Consider the following 16923-nt stretch of genomic DNA (forward strand, 5'->3'; position numbering starts at 1 on the left):
GTCCATAACAGCATTACACTACAAGGGTGTATCTCTGAGTTTAAAAAGCGCAAAAGCTCAGGAGTTGTTCTCATGTCTCCAAGGCTCAGCACACACCAGATGGAGAGCGGGTGCCTGGCTCTAACACACACTGCCCCGCTGACCCAGTGCAAGCAGTCACAGCATGACCTAGCTCCAACAAACTGATTTGATGTCACCAGACGGTAATTTGGCTACATTTGTTTCTTGACTTCAATTTGCCTGCTTCAAGGAATGAGAGCACAATTTGGCTCCTTTCTTGGTGAAAAGGCAGCCAACCAAAGATGACTTTCACCAGGCCTCAGCTTCCGGCCCCAGGTTTCAACATACACTATTACAGCCATCAAAAGAACCATAGAAATCACTTATCATTTTACTGTTCCTTAACACATTTCACACAGTCCTGCAGTGAGCAGAATCACAGATGAACCTCAGAACATACAGAGAGCACAACTACTACACTGGACATGAAAAGGAAATTTTATTAAACATGTTTACATAACATGAGTTGGAAGTTCATTTAAAAGCACAGGGGAGTGTTAAGACAAGTGGTCAAAATAGAAAGATACTATCGAATTATAACTACTTGGTTTTTGGCCACTAAGACAGAACAGGATCTAGTAGTAGTGCACCAATTCTTGAGTTCTTCCTGCTCAGCAGGTCGAGCAGTAACCAATCTGCGCCCTATGGAAAGATGGGCAGAGTAATTCCCACGTGTTGAGTAATAATAAATAGTTCACTTGGTGCAGGCAGTATGTCTATGGATTAAAACCTAGTGTGTACACAGTTTCTACATGTGTTACAGCCCCACAGTAGGAATCTACACCAAAATAGTTATTAGAAGGAATTTGGTCCGTACTACATCACGTTTTCCATAGGGTAAAAAATAAAGTCCATCTATAGACATTTAGCACCAGACTCACCAACCTAGCCTGGCTAAAACCTGCAAAATGTCTATAAGAAAAATGGATGGCTTAGATTTCTTGGTTACTTCAGTATAGTAACTACGAGCAAACTGTACAAGTACATGCAACATACAAGCTGGCCTATGTGGAACTAACATACATTATTAAATAACCTTTTTCATCTCTTTTTACAAAACGTGCATGCAGCTTTGAACAGTTCCAAGTCATGCTGCTCTGTGTAATCACAAAATTGAATGGCCTGTAAAAGGAGGGGAAACATATCAATGCACCTGCAGGAATCTGCAGTTGTTCGCACATTTACAGAATATCACAAGGGATTTCGAGGCCAAGAAGAACTCAAATGAATAAAAAGCAAATTGAAATTTGAATTATTATTTTTTTCTCCAAAAAGTAAGATATCTTGCGTTAAAAAATCAAGCCTTGTGCTTGCATCAATCTCAAAGAAATGTAAACTAAAATTTGATAAAAACATTAGTAAGTGCAGAATATTTCAACTGGAATTTCCAGTGAAACATTGAACAACTCATACCATGCTCTATCCAGGGCAGACAGGTGCGTCTGAAGTGACACACATCAGAGAAGCCTGGGTACAGCTGAAAGTGTCATATGCTCAATCCATTCCTGGTCAACATTTTGGGAAGTCAAATATACATTTATACACAGAAACGTAAATATTTCCTCTCCACTTCTAGGAGGAAAATTGCATTACCAGTAATATATTCAATGTCAAAATTAAGACTAAAGCTGCTTTATACCAGTCCCCAGCAGTAGCTGCAGAATTCTTCAAAATTCTTCCATGCAAAACATCATCAACATAAAAGTTATTATATATAATGCAAACATATCTGCTTTGTACAAAGAAAAAGTAGCACTGTGATGATTATTTATTTTTTAAGAATCTAACTTAGGTTGGTCATTTGTTCTGAGTCTCCACACGAGCAACTTGGAAGTACCAGAACTGAGAACGATTTGAACTAACTCACTGGAATTGTAACTGTGGCTGTTGAACAGTTTAACAATGCTTACAGAGGTATGCTTCAGCCCTTTTTTGTTTGGTTTAGAAAAAGAAAGGAAGGGTCTCTGTTAGCGTTGTGAGGACTTCTACAAAACTAGCAGAATCACATGGCAAAAAACTAGTGGAAGTGACAAGTACAGAAAAACTGCTGAAACACCAGGAAGGTAATGCTGCTTGCGGGCTCTGTCAAAGTGTGAGAATTACAACATTGTTAGCAGAGTGAGAGCTTCCAGTTTGGGTCATCTCTGACTTAGGTCGAATCTAAGGGTATCTCTCTCTCTCTTTTCTTTTTTTTCGTTTGGATCATTATAAGCATCTGTGATTGATAGCCGCTAATAGGTTGGCCATATGTGATATACCTTTGTTCTGTCAATTAAAGCCATCTCTCAATAGACAGACATATGTTTGGATAACTACTACAAGCGAAAACAGAAGTGATTGTCTCTCTCCAACAGTGTTTTTTGATCATGTGAATATCTGGTTCCAATTGTTATCCTGGATGATGTTTTTATCAGACAGCACCTGCTACTATGATCTAATACAGGGAGGCCCAGTTGAACTTTCCAGAGATGACTGGGAAGCCCTGCGTGTCAGGGGAGTCAAGGTTGGATCCACTAGTGATGAAGGTGGAAATAATTTATACCAGCCTATTACCACACTGGACAGATCCAGTTCCTCCAGAAGGATCTGGGCAACTCCCATGAAGCATTTGTGGTCCATTCGGCCATAGTCTCCCCAAACTATTACCTGGAAGAACATAAAATACAGGTTCAGTATTGTCCTCAAACCCACGCTTATATGTTCACTCCTGCTGTTAAGTGTAGCGTAGGGAGAATGGTATTCTTAAGGGTGAATGATTGCTCCCTCTTGTGGGAAAACCTAATGGCAGGACAGAAGCAAGAGTCAACAAAAGAGAAGTGTTTAATACAGCCAGACATTTTGCAGGTCTGAAACCACAAGCCACAAGGATGTGTTTGCTGGCATTTATAAAATTAAATGCGTACTGAGTTGGAATAGGTTTACACATATTGCTTAAACTTAAGTAAACATGCAAATGCTTCTCCAAATGGTAGCCTAAAATGGGATTGAGAAGGAACTGACCTGAAGGACTTTACCCTGTGGACTTTCATCAAAAACCAGTGTCTGTTGGTACAAAGGATCAAGGGTCTTCCGTGCAATTCTTGTCTTCTTCTTAGCTATACATGCTCCATTTTCCAATAAATACACTTTGACATACGGAGCTGCAAACAGAACATCATGAATTTTATGTTTGGACTTAAAAACTTCTACATTGCACATCTGAGCTGGAGGACAAATGCCTTAAAAGGAAGCTGAGCGGAATGAAAATGACACGTTCTCTTCGCTTTATAATCTGAATACAGTTATATTTGTAAAATAAATGACACAGCCCATAAGAAATCAATTTGGTTTTTATAAACTTTGAATGTAATGATCTAAGATGTTACTAACAACAATTACATCTCATGTCTGTCATTTAAAAACACTTTCTTTTGCCAGGAATTAACTGTTACTGAGAGCCACTTGAGAGCCTCTATGTATGTTTATGAAATATAGAGATATTTCGAAACAAAAGTCTTTGATGTTTCATTGAAAGGAATATTTAAAACTAAGTTGCTCTGATAACACAGACATTAACTGCTCTTTCATCTTCAGCTGCTAAGGAGGTTGTAAATTAACATATTGGCAAAATGTTATCTAAAACAACTGTTCCAGTTGTTAAGGTAAGCGGCAGTTGTGGTAGTGATTATAAATCTCCTCTAATAAAGATATCTATAAATAACTAGAACTTCTAAATGTGATCTTATAAAATGATACAATATTAAATCTCATTCATTATACAAGTTACTGACACTGGCACTAGCTTAACCTGCTGTCTTCTTAAAGCACTGCTGTGTACAGAAGATCCTGGCACATGGGTCTGTTAAGCTGTTTGTTCAGTGCACTTTCCTTTGTTCTCCATCTCTTGTTTTGATGTGGAACAAACACAAAGGACTTCATCTACATTGACAGAGCCTCTCTGAGATATATGACTTGCCTAAGATAGGCAGAAATACTTCTGCAAATGTCCCTTCCAGAACAGATGTTTTCTTGCTGAAAATAATTCTTTTAAAGGTGGCATGCAACTGGCAGATGCAAGGTGGTAAGAAGTGGACATCAGTAGCAAGGATATATCCATGCATACATTCCTTGTTGAAAAGCAAGCCAAACAAATGCAAATGTAATGAGGAGCTCAAAAAGTCTCTGATGCCCAGTTCATCAGCATATTTCATATTCTCATTTTCTGTTCATATATTGTCTATTTCTTTTCCTTACCTGGGGTAGATTTGGAGCCAGGTTTTTGTGTGAGGCCGCGGGCTCTAATGACTTCTACTTCTAACTGGCCCTTTTTGTCCACCATTCCAATCTGGATGTCACCTGAGAGGGAGAAGAAAGCAGACCATGTTTTAGAGAAGCACTACAGCCCAGGAGATAGGTGAGAAACAGAAAGACTATTTTTCTGTTAGTCTGCTGCATTAGTGTGCTTGTCACTTCTTTGCCTGATCCCTTTAATTTCTCCATTTTTAAAGCAGGACTAAAAGCAGGACATAGGGCGCACGGTGCCCTTTCTTGATGTATGGTTTATACCAGAGCTCAGTATTTCTGATCCATGGAGGCAGGCAAATTTACAGCAACACTGTGGTATAACCACCACACCTGTAATTTTGCACTGGTGAGTTCTCCAGAGACTTCCTACCTAGGATTTGCCCCAGTGTGCCAGTCATTGACATGTGCTGCCCTGGGAGGAGTCTCACACTCAGAGGATCTAAACCCCAAACTCATGTTTAGGAATCCCTTCAGCTGGAAGTTTCTGCCTCCAAGCTGAGAGCAAAGAGCTAACAGTACAAAGGGTCCATGTCTGATGAAACCGGAAGGAGGACTGCTGGTGGAGGCTAATGTTGAAACCACCTTCTTTGACTACAAGTGCTTGACTGGATCCTCAGTGTGAGGCAAAGGCACCAACCAGGGGAGGCAGTCATAGCACAGCTTCAGAGAATGATGGCCAGCCCCCCAGGAGCTCAAAAGAGGTCTTTTTGTTTTATCTGAAAAAGTCTCCAAAAAGTACAGGGGTGACAATTTTCCCTTTTTTATCAATATTCCACACACATTTTTGGTGTGAATACAATGAAGCGACATGTTAAAATAAGAAGCTGCTTTTGCTACTAAACAGTCAATCTTGTTTCCCCTCCTGAGTTCTGACAAATGACATTAGCCGCAGAAAAAGGAAACGGCTTGCTCTGAAACCAAGCACTGTTCTGATCTAGATCAATAAAATGCAAGGGAAGTCAACTGCAGGCTGATGCTCAGAGCATTGTATCTCTGTGGTTTTACATATCATGGAATCAGCTGGGTAGAAACCCAACAGGCCACATAGAATAACAAATGCACCATATAACATGGTCAGGTACGTGACATCTGCGCAAATAAATGAACTATACATATATCCATGAAGCAAATGAAAATGTACATATTTGACATGTAAACTCTGATTGTCTGAAAAAAAACCACTCACAAAGAGATAGTCCTGAACTATAGAATTTGGGGTCTGGATTCAGAAAGATAGCATTTTGAAATTAACTGGGCCTGAGATTTTCACCTGCTTGTCTAACAGTGTACTAAAGCAGTGTTTATACCCCAGTACTTGAGGTATGACAGAGCAGCAGGGAAGATTGTTTTTATCAATTGGACTTTGCTTGAATAAACAGAGCGCTGTGTTGCACCAAAAATAGCTCACAGAAAAATTCCAACAAGCCTTTTGAAGAGCCCATCTCTGTATCGCATATCCAAAATGAAACATGCGACAGGGAACCAGAAGGGGGAGCGATAAGACAAACATTTTCAAATAGTCACTAGTGAAAGGATACCACATAGAAGGTCTTCCGAAAATTGTTAAAAAGCATGACTCAGTGCTATTTGGTGTGCGAAAATTGAGCCCCTAGTAAACAAAGCAGTTTGTTTACTAAAACGTCAAAATAAACACATTACTCTAGTAATCTGTAGAAAAATAGTCAGAAAAAATTAAAACAGATGGAAGAAATCTAGACCCTTACATTCATGCTGATACAGCCACTTACATTTTTATTGGGCAAATCATCTCACAAATATCTTCTCTTTTACAATAATAATAAAAACTCTGAATTTACTGAGTTTAGCGCTTATTAAATGCATTCATAGCAGTCATTTGGATTTACACAGCAGCCCTTGCCTTAGGGGGTACTCAAAGCATTCTCAAGAAACTTTGTCTCCCGCTCATGATTTGGGAGGGGAACACTGTTTTCTGCAATTCTTCTTTCTGTTTCTCTCCTTCTTCAGAAGCAGCTCAGTAGCCCTTCTTGAAACTGATTGTCCCAAGACATCTGTACTGAAGCATTGGCTATTTATAATTTCCAGCAGAGGAAGTATTGTTACAGTAGTGGATCAAGAACTCCTCACTCATCATCTTAAAGAAACCTTTCCAAAGATACTTACTTACACAGTGCTACACTGTTGTACACCTTATACACTCCCTTCATAACCAAGATACAGCTAATGCTGCTATAGGGAAATACAGACTGGTCTGGAACACAGAGAAGATCACAGAGAGACATAGGCAGCTGCTGTAGGAAAGGATTTTGCCTCTTTCATGACAAACACTGGCTTTATCAGCAGCAACTGATTATTGGGCATTGCAAATGTGGGCAGAAGTTTCACATTCTGGGGCGAGATGAACTAAATTTGGACACTTGGCAGAGTTTGTCCAGAAACTGCCTGTCACATCCAATGTAATCTGTGGCAACTAAACACAAACACTGAACAGCTGAGATTTTGTAGTGAGCTACAGCTGGAGAAACCACAACAATTTTGAGTGGGAAGTGCAAGCCCTATTTCCAAATTGCAAATGAGATTAGCTGACATCTCAAATGCAGCAAATACTGTTTCTCACCCCATTTTGGATGCTAGCATGCTTAGGAATACCAGTGAATGCATATAGAACTTCCATGTTTACAGTGAAGGAAGCCACTTTGTAAAAGTATTCTTGATGCTGTAGTCTGGCAGTGTGCGCATTAGTTAATTGGCTTCTTATTCATTTAACAGAGAAGAAAATATTATCCTTACCCATGGCAGGAGTTGCTAATGTTTGTCGGCCTACTAACTGTGCAGGTCCAAGTCCATCAAGGAAATCACTAAACTGACTGTCAGCGCCCAGCCGTACTCCAGGGAATATTAAGCTGAAGCAAAATAAAAGCTGGTTAAGCATAAGAACAGGATTAATTTCTATTGTCCTGCAGTATTTACCTCAAAAGTACTACTGATACAAGTCCAGCAGCTCAGGATGTGCAACCACAAATTGTTCTGCAGCATCAGGAACGAGCTGTCTCCCATGGACCCCAAAGAAGCATAGTGGAATTCTGCATATGGACCTAAAGTAGTCCATAAAACAGTTCTTGCAAGGGAGTTCTCCAGGAGCAGTGAAAAGCCTGACAGATGAATAAACTATGAGTGACCTTGTATGAGAAAACATAAAAAGCCTCATGAAATTTAATAGCCTATCATTCTTCATTCTTGAATGCTTGGTTTACCTTGTAATATTGTTTTGTATCTATACATACATTCAAACACCATCTGCACCAGTTAGAACAAACAGGGAAAACAAATGTGTACACTAAGTTAATCTGATTGCTGCAGCTGTTTAACAAAGCAGCAGATAGTTAACTACTGGCAGGTATATTAGTGCTGATTAGAGCTAAACCTAATGCCACTCCCTAACCAAAATATTCTGATAGCCACATCTGAATCTACAGTTGGTACCTGTCTCTCTTTCAGGACACAAACTGAACTGTAATACATCAGCACACATAATATATGGAAATATTCATGGTCAGGTTGGATGGGGCTCTGAGCAACCTGGGTGGGTGGACCAGATGACCTTTAAAGGTCCCTTCCAACCCAAACTGTTCTGTGATTCTATGGGACGTGCTTTTTCAAGCTAGTTTCTTGTATTCCAGAATCTCCACTTTCTTTTTAATAGAGTCCCCAAACAATAACCAAAGAAACAAGCAGAACAAAAAAAAAAGAAACAACCCAGAGATAAAGAATGATTCATCATGGGGAGGCTCAGATTTTTTTGGGGGACTTCCTCATCACGAGGAATGGAAGAACAGACTTTGAACCTAGATAGCATCTTACACAGCAGGCCATCCACCACTCTGTATCTGCTTCTCCCTCAAAGAAAATTCCCTGTTAGACTGGAGAAAATAATCACAGCACTTCCTAATAAAAACATCCAGTGTGAAAAGCTTTGATTTCCACAGATCAGGCTTATGTGCTGCATTCAATTCACACTGAAGACTCTTTATAAACCCCAGTTAGCTTTATAGAAAAAGCCCTTTCTTCAAGACTAACTGCTCTTACTATGCCTGCATAAATGCATAGACTGCCTGTAACTAAAGCTGGCCAGAAAATACCAGCACAGTGCTTTTGTTAGAAAACTCCAATTTACCAAAAGGTAAGCTTTTCAAAGAAGTTTAAAGAACTCTTTTATTTAAGAAGGTTTCTTTAGATAGAGGAGGAAAAGAACCTCAAGGTCTCCAGTTCAACCACCAGCCCACCAGTTACAGCATTCACCTAACCTCAAGATGCAGCTTCAAGCCCACCCTCCCTGACAAGACACAAAATCTACTTCTCTCCCCAGGTGGCACCACCTGTTCACTCTTGCCCCTGCTATGAAAAGTGCGTTGCTCACTTCTTTGCCCTTTTCCCCCCAAACATGTTATATTTTGCTACGGAATAACTAACAACACTGAAATGTTCACTTGAGAGCATTCTCACTTTTCAAACGGTTCTAGTTATACACAAAATACTGAAGGTTGTGAAATACACATTCACCTTAATGTGTATTAATTCTAATTTGTTAAACACATCTGTATTTAATTTGTAAACACATCTGATCAGTCTTACGAAATGCAGGATGAGGCATGGTATTGTCAAAAAACTGTGTGATGCTGGAAGTAAAGTCAGTATCACAATGTACACACATGCAAGGAAGGAAAAGTAGCCCCTACAAACTTGGCATAAGCATTTTGTAACTGTCGTCATTTCCTGCCTACAGAAATGTCAAGAGTGAACTGCAGACAAAATACCAGTCAGGCAACCAAAATCAAGCTCTTGCTGATTTTGATGGGAATCTTGCAAGAGACAGCAAAAACCTGTCTCTTTGCTTTGCTACTCTGAAAACAAGGTGCTATCAAAAACTGAGTCATGCTCACACTAGAAATAACACATGAAGTTACAGGTAACATTCCTACAGGTGACGTGTTCAAAAAAGGCCCAGGAAAATGAGGAAGAGGATTTTAGGATGAGCTAGCACAGTGCATGTACCCTGATCATGTGATGCAGTTGTGTGGCTTCCCTGTCACCTTGCAGTTATGTCCTACTCATGTTCTACAAATAAACCAGTGATGCATGTGGGGGCAGTGAGTAAACAGTAGAAAATTGTTTCATCGACCGTCTTTCTTACAAGATTCTCTGCATCTAAACATTCTCCATTCATTGTGATCTAAACCCGGAACTGCTGTAAATTAATGTTATTATTCCAAACTCATGCAAGTTTGCAGAGCATCTGAGGATTTGACCTATAGCTAAAGTAGAGAACTCATAGAAAAACAGAAGATATTTGTTATACTATAGAGAAAAATATAGTGCATTTGCAGTTGCACTCCCAGTTTCCCCTTGTGGGGAGGCATCTTCTAAGAATTTCCTAGTGACCACTGTGCCTTGACACAAGCAGTTGAGTCCCACTGAGAGCTGTGAGGAGGCTGGAGTATTCATGCACACTTTCGTGTAAGATCTGCCTTTGTTCTCCTTTCCTACATACTGAGTCATCCAGCAGCGAATGAAAACAGCTGCCCCACCACCCTCAGTTGTCTGCCTGGTTTCAGCTGATGGGGCAGCTGGACTCTGGGTTTACAATCCTCAATAAGAGACTTGGACCAACTCCAAACTAAACCTTCTTTGTTTATAGTATTACTGAACAGAGTTTCATATCACAGGGATTTACATACAACATCCGAAGTTTAACTTTGAGTTAATCCAAACATAACTCAAAGAAAAAGTACCCCTTTGTTTTGTTTTGAATAATGCGGTCTGAACTTAGCTGTCTTTTGTTGAACAAAATGCCTCACTGGATGACAGGGAAAATGCCAATCCTTAAGAAGTCCTCTCTAAACCTCAGTTTTCAAGAAATTTGTGTTATGTGCCTAAAATAGTTCAGTTTTGCAAATGTTTCAAGAGGAAGAACCTGTACACAGAACTATGCCCTTCAGCCAGAGCTAGGACCTCTGTTCACATCCCAAGTTTTCTTTCAAAGACAAGAAACATCTCCTACATTACCTATATTTTTAATGCCACTTACTTGCCCTCGGAGCTATAACTGTTTATGCTGCCGTCAGTGGATTCCCGACTTGGCTGTCGAACCATGCGACTTCTCATCTCTGCCGCCATTCCTGTCTCTGTGCTTCTCTGTATCGTGCTCTTTAGCTTCTTGCTGCCAGCCTCTGAAAGCAGAGAAAAGGAAGTGACAGTTAGGCTGACAACTTAGAGCAAAGCCTTTCCTTGCAGTTTTCCCCACCAACAGTGATCTGACTTGATAACTACTATTTAATAATACAAAAAGACTATTCTGATCGAAGAAGGAATCTCTTCTTCAGCTGCAAGCTGGCAATGACTTCTCTTTAAAAGGGCTTTAACCATTAGGGCAACCTGTTAGAAATTAAGTTTGTTATTAATAACCTTTATACAGTTGGAATGTAGACAGGATGACTGTGATTGTGTGCTAACCATATATTTGGTAAGGTGTGTCTAGCCACCTTGTTTGTTAGGTTGGGTGAGTACAAAAGAAGTTACAACTGTTACAGAAAGAAAGAGGGGGGAAAAAATCCTTCTTGCATTCTACTGAAAAAATGTTAAGTAGTAAAATACCTAGTATCAAAAATACAATAATGTGTTTTGATCAGCAAAATCTTACATATCACCACAGAAATTCTTCAAAGTAAACAGTGAGATTTACATAACTTCTGATCTCAGCATTTTCTAAGAAGAATTAACTCTTGGAGAATTTGTCTGCAAGATGACGGACTCGACAGTCCAGGCTTGCAACTGAACACTACAGAGGAATGTAATTCTTGTGAAATTGTTTAAAGACTTGATCCATTTGGAAAAGCTTCCATCACACATTCTTTAAAATGCAATTTGGCTTCCACGTGGAAGGTTTCGTGTCACCCTTGAGCCAGGAGAGATTCCAGTTCTTTACAGGGATGGTTATGGGCTCAAGGTGCAATGGCCGATCTACAATGAGTTCCGCCGTCACATGGCAAACATTATGCTTCCAATGGCAATAATTGTTCTCAAAGATCTTTAACTGAAATACTTCCACCGAAGTCTCTATGTGATGTAATAGCCTGTGTTGACTTCAAATTGTCCTGTCCTTTATCAGTTAGTTCAGTTACAGTTCAATGGGTAACATTACTTTCTCTTGGGAAGTAATAGGTTTTATGAAGTTTCACATACGTGCATACAAAAACATTCTCCTGCATTTGCTCCTTCATGTACATGCTCCTTCATTCGCTGTCTGAAAGTCTGCGCTTCCTTTTCACAGTCTGCTCGGGGGAGTATCTGAAAAGGTACATGTTTCTTCCACCACCACCTGCTGTGGAGACTGAAGTGCTCTGAAAAATTTCTTACCTTCCTATCTCACATGAACAATGTTGATGTTTGAAGCTGACAGATCTTGACCTTTCTTCACACAAAGTTAGGCTTTGATAGCCCCTACACAGCCTGTCCATTGCACAGGGTGTTCCAACGTGCTGTGGAGAATAGCTGGCCCTTGCTCTCTCGGTCTGCAGAGCTGGTGGAGGGCAAGGAGAAATCATACCACAGAGCTTCTTCCCTCCCCGTGAGTTATCACAGTAACCTCCTTGGTGCTAGCAGAGACCAAAGCGAGAAAGGCCAAAGCGAGAAAGAAAGAATTCATATATTGGTCTTAGAGGAGACATCACCAACGCAAAAGGGGCTGTGGTTTTCTTCTTAAGCTTTCTGGACCAGGGATTGTTTATCTATGGCCAGTCAGAAGCAGAGAAACAAATGCCTCTGAGTGGAAGAAATCAGCTACTTCCACAGATCCTTTACCCCTTCTGAATCCAGCAGCTTAGAGGTTTCACTGTAGGCCACTGCAGCTCATTCAAACTCCTGGTCCTTGATCAGCTGAAAACACATTATTCAGTGCTGCTAAACGCGAGCTACAGGAGGTTAGACAAAGCGCACCAGGCAGACCACTCCTAGGCAGTGCAGGTGACTGTGGATGGTATTTGCTGGAACTTCAGTGACTCTGTATGTAGGAAGTGAAATGCTACATTTTGGACCTGAGCTTTATCCTTAAAAATAGATCATGGGTCCAGCATATCAATCCTGAAAGGTGAGCTGAGCATCAAAAATGAATCAAAATTCAGCCTAGGAAGTATAACCCACATGCAGAGCCCTACAACAAATCAGGATTCTCTCATTTTTAGTAGCTATGCATTTGCCACCCATATTGTTTTACGCCTCTCTTGCTGAGACCTGCCTAAAAGTGCCTCTGTTTCCATCTGCTCCTACAAAGCAGGTGAGATTATGTGGTTTACCCTCTGCCGCCTTTTCTGGAGCCAGCTAGATCAGGCAGCATGACCAGAAGGATATAATATGGTAGAGCTTCAAATGGGAGCAGCTGAATAGGGTTGCCTGTGAGTATTCATGGCTCAGGAGATAGGAGTGATGAGGCACTTCAGGTAGGCACAAGATTATCATGAACTTAGCACAAACTGGGAAAGAGATGTTGCTCTGGACCGCTTGGACAACGTGGTGGGTGCTGAAATTTAGGGATTAGAGTCAGGCTGTTGGGAAAGCATACTGAAGAAAATAGTCATAATCGCTGTAAAAAAATAAATTACAGAAAAGAATATTTTAGCTTTGAGCCACTGTAGAGATTGAAAATAGCAAGTGGTTTTTGGTTTTTTTCAAAAGAGTAATTTGATATTATCACAGATAACATCTATGTTGCTGCTTGAACATACTTCTTTGCTCCACAGGTTTTAAATGCATAGACCATGAAGTAGGAATCCTCATGCATGGCCATAACCAAGTCCACAACCTTGTCTTGCTGTGCTGCAAAAACCAGACTGTTTTTCCAAATATTTTTCAAGTCACCGTTCTCTGTCTCACTGCACTAGCTTCTACTTCTTTATTTCTCATCGACTTTTTTTTTCAGGTTAAAGATTAAAAAAATTCTTTTGCCTCCTCCTGTAACTGCAAGTAACATCCACAATATTTCCTGGGATAAATAGTCCTCCTGCATATTTCACTTTATAGCCTCAGTCTTAATATTCTGCAGTACAATCAGAATCATAACATAAAAGTAACTCAAAGTAACCCAGCAGTACAATCAGAATAATAACATAAAGAAGCCCAACAGAATGGTAAAATACATCAGGAGTTTTATGGAGTAAAGGAAATTGCTTTTGCCCACGAGTAACAACCGAAACACATGTTGCACAGTTTTAACCTTTTGGAAGTTTTAACCTTGGTCATTTATGCATATCATATTTTTGTCCACTTACAGCACAAGAAGTCATGAAAACAGTTTATCTTGTTGGTGTACTTCTGTAAACTTCTCAGGAAAACCAGATTCTGCAAGGGAGGAAGGTGCTTAACATCCAGCTGAGTTGGGAACTGCTGTTACTTCTAAAGGTGCCCCAGTACCATGAACTCTCTCTGGGGTACAACTTCCAGTCCTACCTTGACTGCACAATGAAATACGTGATTCAAACAACTATCAATCAGTGTTACTCCTGCTCTTGATAATATTGTATTTTGGTTTTTGGTGGGGTTTTTTTAATAAAAAAGCTTTCATTTTGTATTACTTTCAATCTAGCAGTTGTGCATATACCTTTGGAATGCTGTCTTTATATGGACAGTACAAGTTCATAAAATATTTAAGTTCAATATCTATGCTATGATATAGTGAGAAGAATTTCTACTCTTGCCTGGATATCTTCTGGAGAATACTGGGTCCTGATCCTGATTTTTATTAGTTTGATATGTATAATTAAATTTTATAATATACACAGCTTATAAGCATTTTGCAGTTCACCAACAGCACTTGCTGCTGTTAAGGGGCACTCCTGCTACAACACACAGATGAGCGTGTGCAATGCATTGTTTCAGTCTACCTGTAATAGCCTATAGTGATTCCTTCTTGGTCTGACAAGAAACTGATTACTGATTATGTTTTTCTCAGAAAACAAACTGTTTTCTGTAAATTAATGGAGGTCCTGATCTAAGTAATGACAAAGAGCAAAAATGCTTGTTAGTATATGCACTATTTTACATTTGCACAAAATATCAATGCAGTTGATGTGTAGCCAATTTCTGTGCATCCTAATCACCTTCAAGGATAGCAGCCAAGAGCAAAACGCTATTCACAACAGAATTATATTAGCAAGAAAGGGTTAGTGATAGTGTCTATGGAATTGAGATCGCCTACTAGAGATAACTCAAGGCTAGCTTTACATTCCTAAGGGCATCCAATTCAGAGAGGACAATGCCAGGACAAATGGCCCAAAATGACTTGTATCCATGACTGCCCTTAGCAAAGGCATGAGTGCACAAGACGTCACCATTGGCCTATCTTTTCCCCTGGGCTCCATGTGGCACCTGGAGGCAATTACTGCATTTTGCTCTTGTTAAGTAAGTCTGAAATAACAGGAGGGGCTGTGCCACAACCTGCTGGAATAAAGCTTTTATCCTGAGATGCCCAGGTGTATATTACATGCCAGAGGACAAGGCTAGGGGACATACAAGAGTATGCAAGGACACAAGCTCAGCAACTTAGTCAATAGGACAGTGTTGGAGACTTCTGTAGGGCAGAAGAAGACAATCCTGACATGGTCTGCTACATACTGCCTACAGGGAGAGGTGCCTTGAGGAGCACTGCCCAGACTCATGCCCAAGGGTCTCTAGTTGGTTAGTGCCAAAAAAAGAAGCAAATTTATAAGCATGCAGCACCTGGGTATGTGGAATGGAAAATTCATTACTGGGTCAAAAGAATGCTCCAGAGAAGAGTGCATACACCACTGCTAAATCCACTAATGAAAGGGATAAGAAGGGTACTAATATTCAATGTCATCACATGACTCAAGGGAAAATTATTCACAATACATGCTCATGCATGCTCACGCATCCAAAGAAAGCCTACAAGGACTACAGATCCAAGCCAGCTCTGACTGAAACCTGGCAGGACTGCGACCATGTTATTGGTTTGCGTATGGACTGTGTGAGACACCAACAAGATTATGCCAACTGGAATAGAAAGGGTCACCCTCAATCCAAAGAACTATAAAAAGAAAAGCCAAGGGGCACATTTCCTTCTGGTCCTTTCTGATGTGTTACTGATTTTACAATCCCAAATTCAGCTCTTGGAGACCTGCTGAGTTACAAGTTCTGCAGCATCCCACTCACTCTGCATGTAGCACTTTTAAACGGCAACAAAATATATTTACACATGAATTGACAAAAAGTGCCCTGTGGCTTATAGTCCTAAAACAGAGAAAGAAAAGAAGAAATAATTCAAACAGCATTTGTTCTTTTACATGTGTACATCTCTCAGATGACCTCAGCAGTAGATTGATCACAGTGATTGAAAGTACATAGTGACTATGGACAGAAGATAAATAGCAAGAAACATGACATTTAAACACAAATTATTCCTGGACTTTATATCCTGCAATACTCCACTGTATTTTTTATTCTGTGCATTCTGCTATACTCTCCTGAATACGCTGTTTATAAAAAGACATCTCAAATATTGCAGTATGGTCTTTTAAATGTTTCCTTGAACTATCAGACAATATATTCAAAGAAAGGAGAATGCTGTTTATATTCTGTGGTGTTAGATCCCGAGGTTTCAAATCCAAATATAAACCATCATGTACTTCTTCCCATTTCTGTTAATTGAAATAAATCCACAAATAACATTTATACTATTACAAATAACAAAACCTTCTAGAAAGAATATTCACCTTTTCAGCTGGGATAATTTATCAAGATGTATCTTTCTTATAAGGAGTTTGGAAGAATCTGTATCTCACAACTATATTTATGAATTCATATTCAGCTGGCAAACCAATTTCATTCCCAATAAATATTTTCAGTTAATGAAAAAAAGATAATGCATTCAGCCCATCAATATACACAGTATTTTTTCTGACGTATTTAGAGACAAAGGAACAAAAAGCACCAACCCTAAGAAAAGGAAGCTTCACTGAAATGCTGTTAATGCTTACATTAGTGCTTTGATGGCATTTTAGCCAGTGTACCACAGAAGCTTAGCTTGTGACCGTTTCATATGCAGAAAAGCAAACTTGTAAAAATCAGACTCTTAACAGTTTGTACTTAGATTTCAAAAGAAAGCAACTTATCCAACAGCTCCTACTGACTCCAGCGAAGCTGAAATAGTACATTGAGAATAAACGACAGGAACTGCTTAAAGTCCATGCTCAAAACAGAAGTAAACAAGGCCATTATTTACTACCTGACAATGTACTCAAAACTTTGAGAAACTGCTTTTACAAAGCTTATCTCCTTAAGAAAAGATGGTCTTGGGCATATTTACTGAAAAAACCCCAAATATCCCAACAAAAACCCCAAACCAAACCCAAAACTCTAAAAATAAGCATGTAGTTTTGTATGGTTATCCTGATATGTATGATTTTCCCACCTCAGGGAAGAAAACCCATGTCTAACCAAGACATACGTTTCTTAAAGAAAAGCAATGGTATCTGGCTAGAAGGAGTTCAGTTACAGATTCTCAAATTACTAGTATTTTTTGTCCAAAGACTT

The 16923-nt window shown here is 39.7% G+C and overlaps 1 protein-coding gene across 34 annotated transcripts in view; it reads right to left on the bottom strand.

Annotated features, from left to right (window-relative positions):
- Window positions 1-482: 482 nt before the first annotated feature.
- Window positions 483-16923, bottom strand: part of RIMS1 (regulating synaptic membrane exocytosis 1) — a 309338-nt gene continuing 292897 nt past the window's right edge. For all 34 annotated transcript variants that reach the window (XM_030490062.1, XM_030490059.1, XM_030490038.1 and 31 more), the window contains 5 exons: window positions 10409-10550; window positions 7114-7226; window positions 4294-4395; window positions 3061-3200; window positions 483-2706 (listed from right to left, as the gene is read on the bottom strand). In XM_030490062.1, the coding sequence (XP_030345922.1) occupies window positions 2488-2706; window positions 3061-3200; window positions 4294-4395; window positions 7114-7226; window positions 10409-10550 (716 nt within the window). In that variant the 3' untranslated portion in view covers window positions 483-2487. The remainder of the gene's footprint in view (window positions 2707-3060; window positions 3201-4293; window positions 4396-7113; window positions 7227-10408; window positions 10551-16923) is intronic.

Source organism: Strigops habroptila, chromosome 6 (assembly GCF_004027225.2).
Source record: "Strigops habroptila isolate Jane chromosome 6, bStrHab1.2.pri, whole genome shotgun sequence".
In the NCBI taxonomy this organism is placed as follows: domain Eukaryota; kingdom Metazoa; phylum Chordata; class Aves; order Psittaciformes; family Psittacidae; genus Strigops; species Strigops habroptila.